Raw genomic sequence first — 19,907 nt, 5'->3', positions numbered from 1 at the left:
GATGTAACAATCGATATGTTGTGATGGCCATATACTTTGTAGTCGTGACTTCTCACTTTCAAGTTTTATGTCCACTTTATTTTGTCTATGTTTTATTCTGCTGATTTAACCAGGAGAGTTTCATGTCCAACCAAACTGTGAGTCCCTAAAATGAGACAGACTTTTACTTCCAGTATCATGGACACCTGCAATAGCTTGTAACACTTTGGCCATAATTTGGCCAAAAGAACATGATGGCATCATGTTGTTGTGATCACCTAACTTTGGTCATAACATCATTATTGCATCAATAAGTTTCCAGACACCTGCAGTTTAAATCACACAGCTTTATTTATAAATTACCACCTCTACATCCGATTGGTTGGTTCATGCCTTGTTCACAACATAAAAACAACCTGCAGAGACACTTTGAAAGAAAAATATAAGACAGGCACTAAAGTTAATGTGTTTTGAGTGGACTGTCCCTTTATTAAAAAGTTATGAAAGAGTAGCCAGGCACTTCATGTCAAATTCATGTCAACTTCACATCGTTAACATTTACAATTAACTCAAATGCAACACCAGTAGTCAAAGTGCTGTATGTCAAATATAACCCAGTTAAATGAAAGACTTTACCAATGGTCCACCTATGGATGACAAAGTGGCTCAAATGGTGGCATTTAGGCAAAGTTAACATTTGGGATTTTTCTTGTGTTCCATTTATTACCGCCAAGAAGACTGTTTTCGGCTTTGTTTATCTACTGGTTTGCTTTTTGTCAGTAGGATTACAGAAAAACTACTGGCCCGATTTTCATGAAACTTGGTGATAGGATGTAGCATAGACCAAGAAAGAATCCATTTCATTTTTAAGGGAATCTGAATTACAGGGCGAACACACACATATTTACACATAGGTCTGGGCTCTCTGAATTATCTGTAGCTTTATCTTTCACTGTGTTTTTAAACAACCACAAATTCACAATAGCTGCGACTGTAAAACCCAATGTTGCTTGTTTGTTATCATTACTAATTTTTCCTTTTCAATACAACAAAGATTTTTGCAAAAAGTAATTTAACTGAAAATATTGAGTCAAATAGCAAGATTCATTTGAGTTAACTTCTTTGAGTTAAAGTCTTTGTTGTCTTGACATAAAATTCTTTCACTGCATGGACACTCAAATATTTAAGTTGAAACAACAAGTTGGGTTTAACAGTGTACATTTGCACATGAATCCACTCACTTGACCTTCATGCTAAATTGCAGACTCCTTAGGTTAAAAAAAAACACTATGGTTACCAAAGGTTGGGAAAATTTTACAACAATTTTACAGCTAAAACAGTGGTTTATACTGTATGTAGTTGATTTGTATCACAGTTTCTACGCGGCCGAAAAGTAGGTAAATATATTTGATTCCTTTTTAGCTTTAGGATCAGTGATAATATTGGTAATGAATTGAAGCCAAAAGGGGGAATAATGAATTGTTTATTTCTTTCTTGTAACGTGATAATGAAATCCTGAAAGATGCTTTTCTGTCACTTGGTTAAGAAACCTTAAACATCTGCTAGTTCCATTTTTGCATTATCAAAGAACAGCAGTTCACTGACAGTGCGGCAGGACACGCTGTTGGTATTAACAGCAACCGCAGATTTAACATTTAATTCTTTGCCATGTTCGATTGTTCGAATTTTAGCGTTAAAGTAGGGCTGCACGATTTTGGCCAAAATGATAATCACGACTATTTTGATCAATATTGTGATCACGATTATTCATCATGTTAGGGAAAACATCTGTATTTTTATTGCACTGCTTTTAACGCCCAAAAAATTCGCTGGATTTGTTGTCTCTTTTTTTGAAAAATAGTCGCTAAGGGGATCCGAAAAGTCGCTAAATATAGCAACAAAGTCGATAAGTTGGCAACACTGCTTCGCCTGCTTTTACAAACGACGCGTGTTGTTGTGGCGTCGAGTACTACGTCACATCCTGCTTAGCGTTCTATCCAATCACCAACCAGGCTTTTTTCAGGGGCGAAAAACCGCCCTGTACCCTGGTGGTTGGTGGACTACTGGTGTAGAAAGTGCTTGATGAGATATGCGGGAGAGCCGCATTTTGAAATGGAAATATCGCCGACAATCAGGTTAATTTAATCGTGGCTGCCAAAATCGTGATCACGATTAAAATTGTATTAATTGTGCAGCCCTACATTAAAGGTATGTTGTGCTAAATGCATATAACTTTTGGTGAAAATATATTGCTGCAGGTCATGATTCAAACTTTTTTTCTCATAGAAACTGCAACTGCAACTTCAGACAAACGTACAAAACGTATTGATCAGCTGATCACTTTTCCTAGATTCCCAGAAAAAACAACAAAATAAAGTCTAAATGCGTTTAGAGTTGTAGTGCATGCATGAAAGGGGCCTCAGATGCAGTTTTCTTTCTTGGAAACAACAGTTGGAACCGGCTGCTCTCAGTGTGAAAGTAATGTTAGTCTGACTTCTAGAGTTGTTTCAGTATCTGCTGATTCAGACACTGAAAGTCCGATGTGAGGGCTGAGGTGACACTAAGGCACAGTCGGCTCTGAGACATATTGATTTGAACTTAACATTGTGACATTGAACATTACAAAGGCATAACATTCTTGTGACATAAAAAAACATTACTATCTCACTTTCTTTCATATAAAGATGTAATTAGTTATACATCTAGCATTAGAATTAACTAAATGTATTTCTTCTGTTTCTTCATTTTGTTCTATTTTTTTGAGTTTGACAGTCTGAGTGAAAACACTGTGCTACAGACATATTAATAAAACTTCCTACACAGTTTAACTTTCTGTACAAATAGACCGTCTCAGTACTGAGGAGGTCCGAGTCCTGTTCAAATACTCTTCAGATCTCCTCCCTTCCCCCACTTCAACACTCTCCTCCCTTCAGAAACATTCATGAAGCTGCACATTCTTCACAGGAACACAAGCTGTAAAAAATATAAAATTAAAAAAATTGCAGATAAAGCCTGATTGAATCACTGGAAGTTCTGTGGTGATTTAGGCCTTGTTCAGACTGCCAGCTCAAATCATTTTTTTGGCAAATCCAATTTGAATCCAGATTGATTTTAAAAGTCTGGACAGCAAAATACCACATGAAATGTGATTTTTGAAAATTGGCTAACTAGAGTTAGCCATTTCCTGTGAACATTTAAGTTTATTTTGAAAAGCTACTATGCAAGTATCTAGCGGAAAGTGACACTGTCCCTGTTGTGTTCAAAACTGACGCAAAAGGGTAACTTGTGCTCCAGTATAACACGCCAAGGATCATGACAAAGCATTTGTTTCTTACAATTTGGAAGGAGAATGTGTTGGAAATAACAGTGGATCAAGTCGGCCTTACTGGGGATTCCCACCAGGCGCAGAATGGCTCCGCCGTGGTTTTACTCCGTCTTCTGCCCGGCGCCAATTCCCTACGGGCGCGTAACGGACATGTAACAGCAGCATAGCGAGCCAGCCATATACACGCGAGATAATGAGATCATGCTATAATCCTGAACGTACGGGAGACCCCGTGATAAACTGTGTGTATAAAGTAAATAACAACAATAAACAGCTTACTTTGCTTTTCCGACATGGAAGATCTGTTGATCTGACCATCTATCCTTATGAAAAAGAATGTGTTATGTCATAAATGATTGTATGCTGTTCCACTTCAACAATCAGTCTCCTGTCGTCCATGTCTCCGACCCTCTGAGACCCTTTGATTGATTGATTGATTGATTGATTGATTGATTGATTGATTGATTGATTGCTGATCTGGTGCCCCGCGTAGTTTTAGGCTGCATGAACTCCGTATTGTGTTTTATTTTGAAAGGGGGCGGAAGTGTATTACGTTGATTCTGAGTTTTCCTGTCTGGTGTGATCTGCTCTGTTGAGCTTGATGCTTTTTAGCAACGGCTTGCGGCAAAAATACAAATGCTACAGAATCATCGCGCTACAGAGTGGAGAGCTTCGGCTGGGACGCTGCTGAGACGTGGCGTGGCACGCCCGGTGGAAATGGTCTCATTGATTAAAGTTGCAGCGATCAGCAACGGTGACCACGGCACAGCCGTTCCGCACCCGGTGGAAATCAGGCTTTAAAGTTCTGGTTTGAGAAGCAACTAATATTTGCCTGCAGTCTGAACTTAGCATTAGAGGCCTGGAGCCTCGATCAGGTTGAATCCTTTGCTAGAAGAAAGGTTAGGGTGTCACTAAAACCACTAAGAAGTATTCTCTGTAGACCATGAAGTTCATAGAAATCGTTATAGTTAATGGCTGTTCATAGATGTCAACCGATCTCGTGCTGATTGTTTGACTGATAGACCAGCATCTCTGCCCCACTGCTCATGTCTTAAAAAAGTCAAAGCCTTTTCCATGTACAATGCATGAACTGTCCACTTTTCTCAGCCAGTTAGGTTTAATAGTAATCAAACCTAAGTAGTTATACTTGACTCTGTCTCAAGGAAATGTACGTTCAACCAAAAACTCTAAAAACATTATTCATCTAGCTACCATGAGGGGCTTAAACTGCTAACTGCTTTATGTATCTGCAACTTTCCGATAAAATGCATACAAATCTTCAGCTTCACATCAACCAAAGAAGACATCCAGGATTCTCAAGTCGTACATTATTTCAGCAGGAAGTTGGAGGGAAGAGTCCGTTCGGAGAGTCCTGAAACAGGCTCCTGCTTTTACAACAGCTGGTTGTGCAAGTACAGCAACTTTTCTAATCTCACTACAGATTAAACATCACTTCCTGCACAGACAGGAAGCTGAAGGGGGGAACTCGGTCCATAGAGCAATATCATACAAATGGATACTCTGAAAGAGGAAGAAGAAAGCACAGAAAGAAAGATGCAGAAAAGACGATGGTTGATCCACAAGTGTTCTGGAACAGAGACTAAAGAGGTAAAGAAAACTGGTGGGTTAACAAAAGGATGAAAAAAGAAATGGTATTTCATGGTAAAAAAAAAAAAAAGAAGAGATGAGTGGAGGAGGTTGATTTATGGAGAAGGAAATGTTGGATTGATGGTTAAAGAGGGATCTATGGCTCTAGCTGGAGATAGACAAGATGGCTGACGTGTCTTTAGCCTTGTCGAAGAAGATGGACGTCTCATTGGCTGCCTTCAGTTTGACCTGGGCAGAGCTTGGCGAGCCTTGAGCTGCAGTTGGCTGACACTCCTGACAGCAGCAGCAGCAGCAGTCCATGAAGGCCTGACCAAGAGCCTGAAACACAGCGACATGCAGGTCAGTGCTGTCTGGTTCTAACTGTTTCATCATCATCATCATCATCATCATCAAAACTTTATTGCGGACCCCAACGTCCAAATAGACATACAATCACATACAGTACATAAAACAAACATAGTGTGTAAAAGGTGTTATATCACCTAATATTTAAAAAAAGAGCTTATGCAAATTCAATAAAAAGGCATCTAATAAATAATAACAGTAAAAAGTGGCATATAAAAAAAAACAGTGCTTATACACTTCCTATAAAAGACAAATACCAGTGTTTCCACATATAGGGTTGGTATCTAACAGAACTACACCTTGAGTTGGAAGTGGCCACCGGGAAAAGTCTCAGGCCACGCCCTCTCAAAAGTCCGCTCACTCTGCGTGTCTCCACGACAAAAAGGCCCCCAGAGGGATTTACGAGACTCCGGAGGTGACGTATGGTTATCGATCGTCGCGTAATTGCTTAGCGACATTTTCGACCGTGATCACATACGGAACAGATTAAACATGGGAGACGCAACTGTGGCCGCCTTCGCTAACTGCTCACAATGTCAGCAGCTGATCATAAACAAAGCAGCATGGCTAATTATGCAAATCATCTCCGCTGATCATAAATGAAGTGAATTAACCGGCATTGCTAACTGTGTAGTGCTTGTTGTAAACAAACAGAGATCGCTAAGTGAACACCTCCTGCAGCAGCAGCACATACACACTGTACTGCTACAGAGCTAACTGTCAGCCTGTTAGCAATTTGCAGACTGGACGCTAAGGGATTCACATCCCCTCCGGCTCTGCAGCTGGGAGAGACTGCTGCAGGAGGACTGTGCTTCTTTCTGTGCCAAGTAAGAACAAATCTCCAAAAGTCTCCAATAACACCAGAAAAAGTCAATGGATTTGTCGCCTGTCGCTTTTTTGAAAAAAAATAGTCGCTAAGGGGGTCTACAAAGCCGTTAAATATAGCAACAAACTAAGTTGGCAACACTGCTTCGCCGGCTTTTACAAATGGCGCGTGTTGTTGTGCCCTCGAGTACTACATCACATCCTGCTTAGCGTTCTATCCAATCAGCAACCAGACTTTTTTCAAGGGAGAAAAACGGCCCTGCTCTTCGACAGGGACAAAAAAAAGTCCCGTCAAAAGACTGCTCCGGGCAGCTCATAATCAAATTAGGGGCGTTCCAGCGAGTGAGACCCACCTCATTCCGGGTATTGGGCTGCACCCTTAAGGTCTGTCGATTATCTTGAGTAACTGGGTCTTGATACCGCGTGTATCTCAGTATGGCAATTTACACTAAAACAATCTCAAGTGATAAATACAGCTACAGGTGAGGTGAAAATCAGCAGATTTCCCTATGTCAGACTTTGGGAAAAGGTTTTTGGCATCACTTAACAGACCTGGAAGTTGTAATTCCACGTGTGGGCCACTACACCATATTGCCCATATTGGGGCTTTGGACCTACCTTGCACAGACACAGCAGCAGCACCGGCGTCACTGACGACTTGAAGAACAACAAGAAGTGATGCAACAGTGCCAGCATGGAGGCCGTGTCCTCGGAGATGGTGATGTGCGTGTAGGCCAGCGTGATGTTGCAGACGTGTTCAGGCAGAGCGCAGATGCCGTAAACCACTGCTAACGCCAGCAGTGTGCAGTTCAGCTGGCGCTCCACCGCCTGGTGCTGCTGGCGCTTCTGGTTGGAGGAGCGGTCGTCCTGGTTGCGCTGCTTTGCGGCGGAGCTTGAGTCACTGTTGACATTGCGGGTGGCCATCTGGCAGAGGATGGTGAAGAGGATGGGGAGGCAGAAGTAGCAGCCAAAACACCACCACATACGACCCTGGAACAGAGTACAGCAGAAGTCTGATTACCTCAGAGTAATACATTGTGGTAAAGTTATGATACTTTCTGGTTCTGTGAAGTACTTTGTGGCAATTTGAAGTAGTTGATGATTATGAAGTATTTTGGTGTAGAACTGAGTGTCTTTGCTGAACTTAAAGGTTTACAGGGTTACAGTTAAACACTCCATGAAAAGCAGCAATTTCACAATTTGTAGTTTTGTCTTTGCTCAATAGCACCAAAGACATTGTGTATTTTATGTTAAAACAGTTATTCTGGTTCACATCAGTTATTACAGTTTAGGTAGGCCAACAGATTCTGATGGGTTAGATAAACAGTAAGACATATTTAAATGTAGATTATCTGAAATATTTTGTTAAAAGTTAAAGCAGAAAGTGGGACTGTAAAGTATATGTTTGTTTGTTTATGCACTAAACTCTTGTTAGGAGCCTTCTGTCTGTGGTAGTTTAAACCTTTCAAAACCCTGAACTCATTGGTGTAGTGCACCATGGCCTAGACACCAGGAGGGGCCCATGGCCGAGGGCCCCACCTCATTGGCTGTGGGCCCCATTGGTCATTTAAATGTAAGTGCACAAATACAAATACATTTACCTCTGTAGGGTGAAATGGTAGCCCTTGTGAGACTTATTAGCAATGATTCAAATGTTGCTAAATGTCCTCTTTTTTTTCTAGAAAAATATAGAAATGATTCGCCCAATTTAATTTAATATTCATAATATATGTTTGTTTTTTGAAAAATTACAGAAGTGACAGGTTATTAGCCTGGCTAACACCAGACTATTCTCAAATGAGGTCTAGTCTGGCAACCAACAATGCATTTCTCCGTAGAGGAGGTGTGGTTTACGATCCTCAGGAGCCGTTTAGCCGTCTATCAAAAGCGTCTGTAGGTAACTCTTAGCCAATCGTATCAGTTATACCAGATGACGTAGTAGAGCTACAGAAATGGATGTTTGTTGTGTGTGTGTCTGTGAGAGAGTGTTGCTTGCTGCGTTGCTTCTCCAGTTCTCGCTTTCTGCAAGATTATTTATTTTCACGCTTTATTCCCCCTCATGTCATTCAGCCACACTCATCCACTGATTTTTTGGGCAATAAACAAGCTGCTGCGGGTCTCTAGGCGGCTCCGCTGTCCCCCGGCTCGTAGCGAGACCACTGGCGTTGCGGTAGCGCCGGTGATTAGCGCTGTATAGCCCCGCTACCGTAACGCCGTTGATATCGCTACGAGCCAGGGGACAGCGGAGCCGCTGAGAGACCTTTCGCCTTTCAACTTTCACTCTAAACTATTTAAAACGCCGTCTACAGCTAAAGAGAGTTTCGCGTCTGCAGCAGCCATGTTGGATCAGTAAGAAAACTACAAGCTTCCAAGTGCCGACTAGTACGCGCCATCGTCTTGCCGTCCCTCCCCGCTCTGTGATTGGATCCCTAAAACAGGGCTAAGAAACGGCCCTGGTTGCCAGACTGGATGGAGGTTCGAAATTAAATTCGAGCGCGCAAGGCAGTATGGGTATACCCAGGCTAACAGGTTATGATCATTTTGCCCAATGTCATAGCCTGCTGTTTATCATGACAGCCTATGTAAACATCTCATTTTCCCAAATCAGTTTAGCAAGTGCAATGCTACAGTTGTAATTACTAGTTAAAATAGTTAGCCCTTTAAGTTAGAAGCATATTCAGCAAGCTGAAACACAAAAGCGGGTACACAAAAGGAAGGAGAAAGAGCAGGATGAATGCTCGGCAAAACTTTCACAGTTGTTGGATTATCATCTAATGTGCAGTGGGAGGCTAACGCTAGCACGCCACCATCTCCGCTAGCAAACTTAGCACATCATCATGTGAGTACGTCTCTTAATTATTGTGTTTACACAAAATATAATTGGGTTTTTTTACCAGTGAACAGTCTACCAGTAGGAGAAAATATTTGGCTGCGGAGCCAGTGATGATGAATGATGATTATATTCATGCAAGTGATTGTATGATCGGGTCGTTAATCTTTCACACTACTGCTGTGCCAGTAAGATACTTGAGTAGACTGTTAAGTTGCGGTGTATTTCTTGATTGATGCATTTTATTGATTAATGTTTTTTGAGTTAACTACTCGCGTCAAAAGGAGCCAGCTGAGGTGGTTTGGGCATCTGGTAAGGGTCCTCCTGGGAGCCTCCCGTTAGAGGTGTTCTGGGCACGTCCAACTGGTAGGAGGCCCCGGGGAAGACCCACAACATGGTGGAGGGATTATATCTCTCGCCTGGCCTGGGAAAGCCTCGGGGCCCCCAGGAGGAGCTGGACGTTGTGGCTAGGGAGAAGGATGTCTGGAATTAGCCTGCTGCCCCCACGACCCCGACCCGGATAAGCGGAGGAAAATGGATGGATGGATGGTTCTTTGTCTTAGTTTGTTTAGCTTGTTTTCTGTGTCTTATCCTTTCAGTGTAAAAACTACTTGGGAAGAATGATAGTTTGACAGGCATAAGGCCTTACTATTGATCAGTTTGACGCGACATGAAGGCTTCTACCGTGAGTATATTTCATATTTAAAGGGATAGTTTGGTTTGGTTGGTTTTGGGTTTTTGGATATACAGTATCTCACAAAAGTGAGTACACCCCTCTCATTTCTGCAATGTTTTAATTATATCTTGTCATGGGACAACACTGAAGAAATGACACTTTGATACAATGTTAAGTAGTCACTGTAGAGCTTGGATAGCAAAGTAAATTTATTGTTACTTCAAAGTAACTCAAAATACAACAATGAATGTGTAAAATGCTGGCAACAAAAGTGAGTACACCCCCACTGTAAATGTCAAAATTGGACCCAAATGTCAATATTTTGTGTGGCCACCATTATTTTCCAGCACCGCCGTAACCCTTTTAGGCATGGAGTTCACCAGAGCTTCACAGGTCGCCGCTGGAATCCTCTTCCACTCTTCCATGATGACATCACGGAGCTGGTGGATGTTGGAGACCTTGCGCTCCTCCACCTGCCGTTTGAGGATGCCCCACAGATGTTCAATAGGGTTTAGGTCTGGGGACATGCTTGGCCAGTCCATCACCTTCACCCTCAGCTTCTTTAGGAAGGCAGTGGTCGTCTTGGAGGTGTGTTTGGGGTCGTTATCGTGTTGGAATACTGCTCCGCGGCCCAGTTTACGGAGGGAGGGGATCATGCTCTGCTTCAGTATTCCACAGTACATGTTGGCATTCATTGTTCCCTCAATGAACTGTAGCTCCCCAGTGCCAGCAGCACTCATACAGCCCCAGACCATGACGCTACCACCACCATGCTTGACTGTAGGCAAGACACACTTGTCTTTGTACTCTTCACCTGGTTGCCGCCACACACGCTGGACACCATCTGAACCAAATAGGTTTATCTTGGTTTCATCAGACCACAGGACATGGTTCCAGTAACCCATATCCTTAGTCTGCTTGTCGTCAGCAAACCTTTTGCGAGCTTCCTTGTGCATCTTTTTTAGAAGAGGCTTTTTCCTGGGACGACAGCCATGCAGACCAATTGAATGCAGTGTGCGGCGTATGGTCTGAGCACTGACAGACTGACCCCCCACCCCTTCAACCTCTACAGCAATGCTGGCTGCACTCATACGCCTGTTCTCCAAAGCCAACCTCTGAATATGACGCTGAGCGCGCGCACTCAACTTCTTTGGTCGACCATGGCGAGGCCTGTTTTGAGTGGAACTTGTCCTCTTAAACCGCTGTATGGTCTTAGCCACCGTGTTACAGCTCAGTTTCAGGGTGTTGGCAATCTTCTTATAGCCTAGGCCATCTTTATGTAGAGCAATAATTCTTTTTTTTAGATCCTCAGAGAGTTCTTTGCCATGAGGTGCCATGTTGAACTTCCTGTGACCAGTATGAGAGTGAAAATACCTAATTTAATACACCTGCTCCCCAATCACACCTGACACCTTGTTACACTAACTAGTTGCATTACACAGGGAGGAAAAATGCCTAATTGGTCCCAATTTTGGCTTAATTTTGAGATTTTCACTTGGGGTGTACTCACTTTTGTTGCCAGCATTTTACACATTCATTGTTGTATTTTGAGTTACTTTGAAGTAACAATAAATTTACTTTGCTATCCAAGCTCTACAGTGACTACTTAACATTGTATCAAAGTGTCATTTCTTCAGTGTTGTCCCATGACAAGATATAATTAAAACATTGCAGAAATGAGAGGGGTGTACTCACTTTTGTGAGATACTGTAAGTTGTATGAAATACTTGCCAGTAGTGTAGTGGTTTCAAAACTATTAGCTTACTTTCCAAGCTCCGGTTTCTGGTGTTCAGGCTGGTTCCAATTGTAGAACAGATAGTCCCGGAAAGTTGGCAGGGTCACACCCATAGGAAAGATGAGTTGCTCATGTGTTGCTCAATCTCGTCCCTTGAGATAAGTTTGAGCTTCTCATATTTGTATCGTCTGTGATTATTTGTTTCTGAATTACTTCACCATTACAAGGGACATTTAGGTGCTAGAGATGCGCTAAAAAGAGACAAACATCACTAAGACAAAGTGAGACAAACTAAGGTTAAGTTAAATGGTAAATGGACCTGCACTCATATAGCGATTTTCTAGTCGCTTTGCGACCACTCAGAGCGTTTTACACTACAGACTGTGCTCGTTCACCCGTTCATACACACATTCATACTGGTGGCAGAGGCTACCCTAAATGGTGCCGCCTGCCACTATTGGGAATTCATTCACACACCGATGAACGCAGCATCGGGAGCAATCTGGGGTTCAGTATCTTGCTCAAGGACACTTCGACGTGTAGGCTGCGACGGTCAGGGATTGAACCCCCAACCCTCCGGTCGGAGGGTAACCTGCTCTACCAACTGACCCACAGCCGCCCCAGGGATTGAAGTTGAGGAAACCATTTGAGCAGTACTTGAGAAGTTGGATGAACTGAAGTGATCTCAGTTGTATGCCCCTGATCTCAATTATGTCTCAGTTATTTTGAAGGAGAATTGAATTGAGACGAATACAAGAAGCTCAAACTGATCTCAAGAGCCGAGATTAAGCAACACATGAGCAATTCATTTTTTCTACCGGGAGGGTCCACTACAGTACTGGCAAGTATTTCATAAAACTTAATGTCCAGAATCCAGAACTATCCCTTTAATATTCAATCCAAAAAGAAATAGTGAGCCAATGAAGAGAGCAAAGAAGCAACGTGAAGTGAGATCTACGACCAGGACTTCCTTTGTGAGTTCATTCAAATCGTCCTTCCTGTGTGTGTTATATCCTCACCTGGTGATACCTGAGCAGCAGAGAGTGGAGGGAGTCGGGCAGGTAGAGCGACAGAGGTGAGGAGGGGGTGATGGTGCAGGAGTCCACCAGGTGGCCCGTGGATGGAGACACAGCCTGGCTCAGCTGCCACAGGAAGATCTCTGGGCTGGACAGCAGCAGAGCAGCGAGCCACACCAGCAGCAGCTTCAGCAGCACCGTGCGGCAGCGCTCCACCCGCCGCGCCTTCGGCTGGGACGAGGAGGTGGCGGCGTGGAAACGGTCGATGCCCAGAGCACACAGGGTGAAGGAGGTGATGCCCAGAGACACGGCCTGCAGGGACAAGGAGGAGACATGGAAGACGCAGGTCAGAGAGTCAATTCAAGTGTTTCTTCTTCTTATCTTATTCAGGTTTATACAAGTAGAAGTTATTTGTTGCACACTGAAGAATAATTGCTAAAAGCTGGTTCACCAAAGGTAACATGCTCCAAGTCTCAGTAGCAGGGGCCGGATTCACAAAGCATTCTTGAGAAAAAAATGCTTCTTAAGTTCCACTTTTTTCTTCAGAAGATTTGGTATTCATGAAGAAATTCTTATCTTTTCTTTAGTTGTTTTCTTAACTTTCTTCTTAAGTTTTTTCGTAAGATAGAACTTGAGAACAAATGAGATTCTTGAAAACAAAGTTCTTAGATTTCTACTCAACTTTAAGAGAAGCCCTCAGCAGTCTGAAAACAGCTACAGGGAAAAGATAAGTCTTGATATGTATTTACTTGAACACATTTAAATGACATTGACACAGAGGCAGTTGTTGTATTTGATACTACTTAATTAATCACAATGAACATATTATATAAGTAGGCCAAGTTGCTTTTAGATGGAAGTTCTTTGGGTGACAACAGATAAAAAAAAGATCATGTGAGCGAGTTAAAAATCTAAGAACGTCCTAAGTGAGAAAACTAAGAAGTTCCTGAGACATACGACAATTCTTAAGAAAAAAAATGGTGAATAGCATTTAAGAACATTCTTAGGAACATCTTATTTTTTTCTTAAGTTTTATCTTAAGAAAACTTTTGTGAATCCGGCCCCTGTACAAGAACACAGAAGTTAAGACATTAGGGGCAAATGGCAAAATCATCTGAATATAATGTATGTAATATAAGTCAGACAGACAGTTCCATGTTCAGTATTCAGGATCTGCTGTATGTGTTGTCATGGTCTGCTGTCAAAGATCAGGAAGATGTAACTGGCTGGTCTTGGGTCAGTTACCATACAGTCTTGTCTCAACAGTTCAACATTGCATAAATACAATTTTTACAGCCCCTCCATCTGCTGAAGAAGCTTCGTCTCCCAGGAAGCCAATCATTACCATTGTTCTCCGCTCACTCAAAAGTTAATTCTTTTTGGTGTAAAATCCACATAGAATTAGTGAATATATTTGGGATGATAGTTACCTTTGAGTGGCATTATCACTTTTTTTGGACTTTATTCAACATTCATAAATATGAAAAGAAAATATCTATTTGGCATACTCAGTGTTAATGTCAAAAATGCCATTACAAGGAAATGGCACAAAATAAATTATGGATTTTTTTGTTATGAAAAGAATCACTTTGTCGCTAAAGCTTCAAGAAAATTATGGCTATGACTATGGCAAAAAATGTAAAGTGTTAAATCTGTTTCGATATGTATGTAAGTTTATTATATACAGTACACTGTAAAAAAAAACTGTTTTTACGGTAAAGAAAACGGCAGCTGTGGTTGCCAGAACTGTACCGTAATAAATACGGTAGAACTTTTTTTAATATTACGGGAAAAAGATATTGGCACTGTTGATTTTATGTTTAAGATTGCCATTTTATTGCATTTTTACTGGATAAATAAAACATTTTTCCATCAAAAGAAACGCTGTTCTGCCATATAATTGACAAGAAAACACTTTATAAATGCTGCATGAATTAAATATTTTACCATTAAATATTACAGTATATTTTTGTTAGAGATATGGTGTTTAGTACATTTGACAGTGAGAAAAAGTATTTTTTACAAAAGATAAATGCAAAAATTACAGTGATGACTTGTATATATATTACATTAAATACATATTACAGTGTATTTTAAAGTGGAGTAATGTGTTTTTCAAAAAACAAAACTGTAAAAAATACTGTTTTGGTTGATATATACATTTGCAGTGTTTCATTGTTACTGAAACTGAATTAACCCATTTATCATTTTATGGTCTTTTACTGTCATGGTTAAGCAGTTTTTCACCGTAAAATCTACAGACATTTTTTACAGTGTATGTGTGGGTATGATTGCATGTCTACGTGTCTGTTATTTTTTTTAAAAACTTAAAAAAAAAAAAAAAACGTAAAGCCTCTTTTTAAAAAAAACATACCATGTTCTAATTTTTGTTCAAATCATTTTTTTAAAAGCTCAGGGAGAAAATACGTTTTTAAAAGAGAGTTCATTCTCACGTTTTCGAGGAACTGATCTGATGGGGTAACCAAACTGTGTTTCTCTCTGTGAGAGATTTAAATCTCTGAGAAGGTCTGTGGTTGGTGGTTGGAGTTTTTCATCATGACCCAAACCAACAATGTGTCTCTCAATAGTGTCTGACTTCCTGTCTGTCTCTCAGCCCCAAACCCATTGGTTCCTCTGAAGATGTCAATCTTTACCAAAGGTGCAGAAATATCTCAGTCGTAAACCGAGTGCTCCTGCAATTACAAATGAAAATCAGAATTATATTTACCTCCCTGAAATCATGTTTATTAATTAACCCTCTGGGCCCACTCTAATTTACTACCCACTTTGGGCTGAAAATGTCCACTTCCAAAAAAATGCTATAATAACTTTACAGATTAATATTGATTTCTATTTTTTTCTGCATAAACGTCTTAAACAACTTCTGCCCTGCTCAAAACTACCAAACATTCAAATATTTTGAGGATATTAACCCTTTAAATGCCAGTTTGATTGCACAATGTCACTGATGTTTTTTATGAAAAAAAAATCCTTCCAAAAATCATGTTATTTCCGGTATCACAGCCAAAATTATTGCCAACACAAAAGTGAAAAATGACTGAAATGGCTGAAAATGTCCACAGTGGGCCCAGAGGGTTAAATAAACTGTTTTTACCATTAAGAATGCACTTTCAGTCTTTACTTAATTATTTATAATTTGTGTTGATGTAATGACAATATCTTGTGGTCTTTTAACCTTAATCTGCCAGTCTTGCAGTGTTATCATCAAAACATTTCCACATACTCACACTGTAAATTATCACAATCTACTTCAGTAGGAATCTTCTTCATCCACAAGAACAGTTTGACTTTGACTGATTTTTTTTAATCATCTCTGGAGTCAGATGTTTCAGAAAGATGTCAGTCCAGGACAAGCTTAGTTTAGCTTAGCACAAAGACAGGAAGTAAGGGTTAGCTGTTTGTTCCATCCAAAGAAGACAAATAAAATCTGACTGCAAACAGACGAATCAAATCTGTTCAGTTTGCTGAGACGGACAACTGAAGACATCCAATATGGCCGCCAGAGGCACAGGGTCACAAATCATACAAAGACAGTTTCACCCCAAATTTGTTCCTGTCAAACCATGAAAGCTGCAGCAGGACGTTCCAGCAGACATAGTAACAGGTCGCCACGGCAACTGCCTCTCAGTGAAGGAAAAAAAAAACTTCAGTATCTGCTGGATACAAATCTCCACCTTTACTGAACCGCACAAAATAGATCCACGCAGAAAAACTGAGGTACTCTGGATTAACTAACCACTCGTGGCCCTGTGGGGTAATTATTTAAGTCCCAGTAAGCTGTTGAAATAGTGAGCAGTATTAGCTGTTTTGGCACTTTAAAGGACAGTACAAACAATAAAACAATCTGACGCCAGCTGGACTATAGATAGGCTTAAAACAAATGCAAACTCCCAATAGCTGCAATCACATACACTCATCCAGGTGTTCATGCATTCACACACCCACAACCCCTTAAACACTTGATCTCCACGCCAAATTTCAATCTTGTAGGGTGAAAAATGTGCTTGGCAAAGGTTTGGGACTGACTGACAACTGACAGAGCAATCTATAGAGCTACTGCTAATAAATGCTGCATGATGTAAAATGTACAAGCTGCTCCACAAGCTGGCCGGGAAAAAAAGCCTTTGCCATGTTTCAACTCAGGGGAAAAGTGGCCTACGGGAAAGTCTCAGGCCACACCCTCTCAAATGTCCGCTCACTCTGCGTGTCCCCATTACAAAAAGGCCCCCAGAGGGATTTAGAGCCTCCGGCATGACGTATGGTTTTCGACCGTTGCGTAATCGATTAGTAACAGTTTCGACCGTGACGCCACATACGCGACGGATTAAACACGGGAGACGCAACTGTGGCCTCTGTTGCTAACTGTGCACGTCAGCAGCTGATCATAAACAAAGCAACATGGCTAATTATGCACAGCGTCTCCACCGATCATAAACATAGTGATCGTGAGTTAACCAGCATAGCTAACTGTGCACAGAGTGTCCAGTGCTTGTTGTAAACAAACAGAGATCACTAAGTGAACACTTCCTGTAGCAGCACATACACACTGTACTCCTACAGAGCTAACTGTTAGCCTATTAGCAATTTGCAGGCTGGACGCTAAGGGGTTAACATCCCCTCCGGCTCTGCAGCTGGGAGAGACCCGCCGACCCCTGCTGCTCGTCAAGAAGAGTAAGAAGGAGTTTTCAATAACACCAGAAAAAGTCGCTGGATTTGTCTCCAGTCGCTTTCTTGAAAAATAGTCGCTAAGGGGGTCTGAAAAGTTGCTAAATATAGTAACAAAGTCGCTAAGTTGGCACAACTGCTTCACTGTCTTTTACAAATGGTGCGTGTTGTTTTGGCGCCGAGTAAAACGCCACATCCCGCTTAGAACGTCACATCGTGCTTAGCGATCTATCCAATCACTAACCAGGCTTTTTTCAGGGGAGAAAAAAGACCCTGCTCTTTGATAGGGACGAAAAAAAGTCCCAACAAAAGTCCGCTCCGGGCGGCTCGTGTTCAGATTTCGGCGAGTGAGACCCGCCTCATTCTGGGTATTGGGCGGTAGTGGAAACAGCCCTTTTGTTTCGAGAACTTGGGAGGAAAGCCCTGTCTTAGAAACACATTTCTATCCAAGTAGGCAAATCAGGTGTATAGCAAATTCTCCCACTAGGTGTCGCACTTGACTTAGCAGCCGTGCTAAGTCAAGTGTGTAGCCACTCCAGTCCACATGGTGGCAGTAATCACCAATAATGAGAAGAACAAGCTCAAGAACAAGTTTTAGTTTTTTAGTTTAGTTTAGTTTTAGACTAACATGTCTCATCTCATCACCTTTTTTTAGTAAACAAACTGCATGGCCTGTCAGACACTAGAGTCTTCATTAGTTCGTTTATGAACAAACTAAATATGATGTTCATCACGTTGTCATACTGCAGCGTGTCTGCGTCCTCTATCGTTATTTTATTACCAGAAAACATCTCTCTCTCGCTGTTTCTCTGCAGAACGTGCAATAGAATGAGGGGAGATAATTGATAACGAATAATGTTGTTCTCTTGGATAGTTAAAACAAATAGAAACAAAATTGTTTACAACGTCCGGTGCGCTTAATAAAGCAGTGTGGAAGCAAACCAAAACTAATAAAAAACCACACTTCAGATGTGGAAGCGACCTTAAAATATTCATACGCCACAAAACACAAACACAAAATTTGTTTCAACAAATCTCTCAGACTTCCTCTTCCCCCTCCTACTTCCACATAAGCCCCACCCACCTCCATATAAGGCACCATGCGGCAGGTGATGTCACCCAGGATCCTCCTATGGGAGAGCTGGTTGAGGACCACCACAGGAAGGCAAAGCACCAAGACCAGGAAGTCCCAGAAGGCCATGCTGGCCAGCAGGTAGTTCCAGGCGGACCTCATGTAGTAGTTGTTCCAGACGACGCACATGACCGCCATGTTCCCCACCACGCCCACCGCCAGCACCAGGCCAGCCAGGAAAAGGACTGCGTAGGCCGCATACGAGCTCTCCACCAGCGGGTAGAAGGGGTTGTAGAGTCCCGGGGCGCCGTGGTCGGAGCTGGAGGTGTTGCTGTGGGGGTTGGCGTTATCGTCGTGATCACCGCTGTCTCCCGCTACCACTTTTGTCCCGTTGTCAAACTCGGTGACTTGCGGCGCCGTCACAGAGTCGTACTCGAAGGACTGGCTGAAGGTGGACTGCTGCTCCTCCTCCTCGGCGCCGCGGGCCAGGCGGCGGTGCTGCTGCTCTGTGTCCAGATCCAACATCTCGGGGAGGGGGAGGCTCCGGTTCGGGGTGTCATCCCCGGTCCTGAGCTGCTTGGTGGTCCAAGCAGGCTCCAGTTTGACGAGAGAGGACGGTTTGTCGCGGGCGTCGCTATGACTGTCGCGCTGCTCGGCGCTCTTTGCGTCCGTAAATAACAGCGGCAGGAACAGACACAACAACAGAGTGACTGACGGGGCCATGATGCAGATTTGAAATGTAAAAGTATCCTATTAAACTTTCAAATCTGTGTTTTTTTTCTGTAGTTTAAAATATGTGAAAACAGAATATGTATGCCGAATTGGGTGCAGAGCTTAAATTCTGATCAATCTGATAATTGAAAAGTCTCCGAAGCGTTTCGGTAAGATGCAAGTCGGGATCGTAGTTCCTTGAAAAGACGATTTGTGGTTTGTTCGAGGAAGACGACAATTCCAGAAATAATTTTGGTTGAATTTGGTCAAAGTTGGGAGCTCTTCACTAGACGTTTACCATACGGAAAGTTGCGAATGATGAAGAAGTGCAGAATTTTGTGAAGAAGTCCAATAGATTTTAAATTAGTTTGTAGTCCAGACAGGGTGAAGGTGTCGTCTGATTTCACCTTCTCTTCTCTTCTCTTCTCTTCTCTTCTCTTCTCTTCTCTTCTCTTCTCTTCTCTTCTCTTCTCTTCTCTTCTCTTCTCTTCTCTTCTCTTCTCTTCTCTTCTCTTCTCTTCTCTTCTCAGACTTGTGTCTTTAAACTCCCCAATGTTCCTAAGTTTCCCCACTTTAAACCTGGACTCTGTTTTTCCCGTCCATTAGTAATCCAAACAGGCGCTGGAGCTCCAGGAGGAGGGGGGGAGCAGGGCGAGGGTCCGTGTCCGTGTCTGGGCTGCTGTGTCTGGGCTGCAGGCAGCGGAGAGACTGGGTGTCCTGGATCTCTGAGGGGTCTCTGGGAACAAGCAGCCCTCTGCAGTATGGCTGGATGGAGCCTTTGTCAGGACACACACACACACTGTCACACACACACACACACACACACACACACACACATAGAGACAGGCCGCAAGCATACAAACAAGCTTGGCAAGCACACAAATACACACATTTGTCTGCACAATCATGCATGCATACTTTCTTTTGCTCTTTTTGGCTCTCACCTTCTCTCTCACACACACACAAATAAACACAGACACAAACACTCAAAAACTCACACACATCCAAACACACTCAGCTCTGCTGCCCCCTGGTGGTGAGGTGGGGGTTTCACTGGGAACCAGAGCCAGCTGAGTTCACTGAAAGGAAAAACATCCAA

At 42.3% G+C, this 19,907-nt stretch overlaps 1 protein-coding gene across 1 annotated transcript; it reads right to left on the bottom strand.

Moving 5' to 3' along the window:
* Window positions 1–310: 310 nt before the first annotated feature.
* Window positions 311–19,471, bottom strand: gpr37l1b (G protein-coupled receptor 37 like 1b). The gene is made up of 4 exons (XM_059333317.1): window positions 18,110–19,471; window positions 12,343–12,651; window positions 6,701–7,072; window positions 311–5,230 (listed from the first exon to the last, which is right to left on the bottom strand). The coding sequence occupies exons 1-4, from the start codon at window positions 18,818–18,820 to the stop codon at window positions 5,057–5,059; spliced, it is 1,566 nt and encodes a 521-aa protein (XP_059189300.1). The 5' UTR covers window positions 18,821–19,471; the 3' UTR covers window positions 311–5,056.
* Between the last annotated feature and the right edge of the window lie 436 nt (window positions 19,472–19,907).

The sequence above is a fragment of the Centropristis striata genome, chromosome 5 (assembly GCF_030273125.1).
Source record: "Centropristis striata isolate RG_2023a ecotype Rhode Island chromosome 5, C.striata_1.0, whole genome shotgun sequence".
NCBI lineage: Eukaryota > Metazoa > Chordata > Actinopteri > Perciformes > Serranidae > Centropristis > Centropristis striata.
The sequence above is the reverse complement of the archived record's forward strand: the minus strand, read 5'-3'. Positions and strand labels throughout refer to the sequence as shown.

Coding starts and splice junctions, on each gene's coding strand:
- gpr37l1b (XM_059333317.1), bottom strand. CDS start 18,820: ATGGCCCCGTCAGTCACTCTGTTGTTGTGTCTGTTCCTGCCGCTGTTA. Junction 7,073..12,342: donor TGCTGCTCAGGTATCACCAG/GTGAGGATATAA, acceptor ACTCTGTTCCAG/GGTCGTATGTGGTGGTGTTT. Junction 5,231..6,700: donor TGCTGCTGTGTCTGTGCAAG/GTAGGTCCAAAG, acceptor GCTGTGTTTCAG/GCTCTTGGTCAGGCCTTCAT.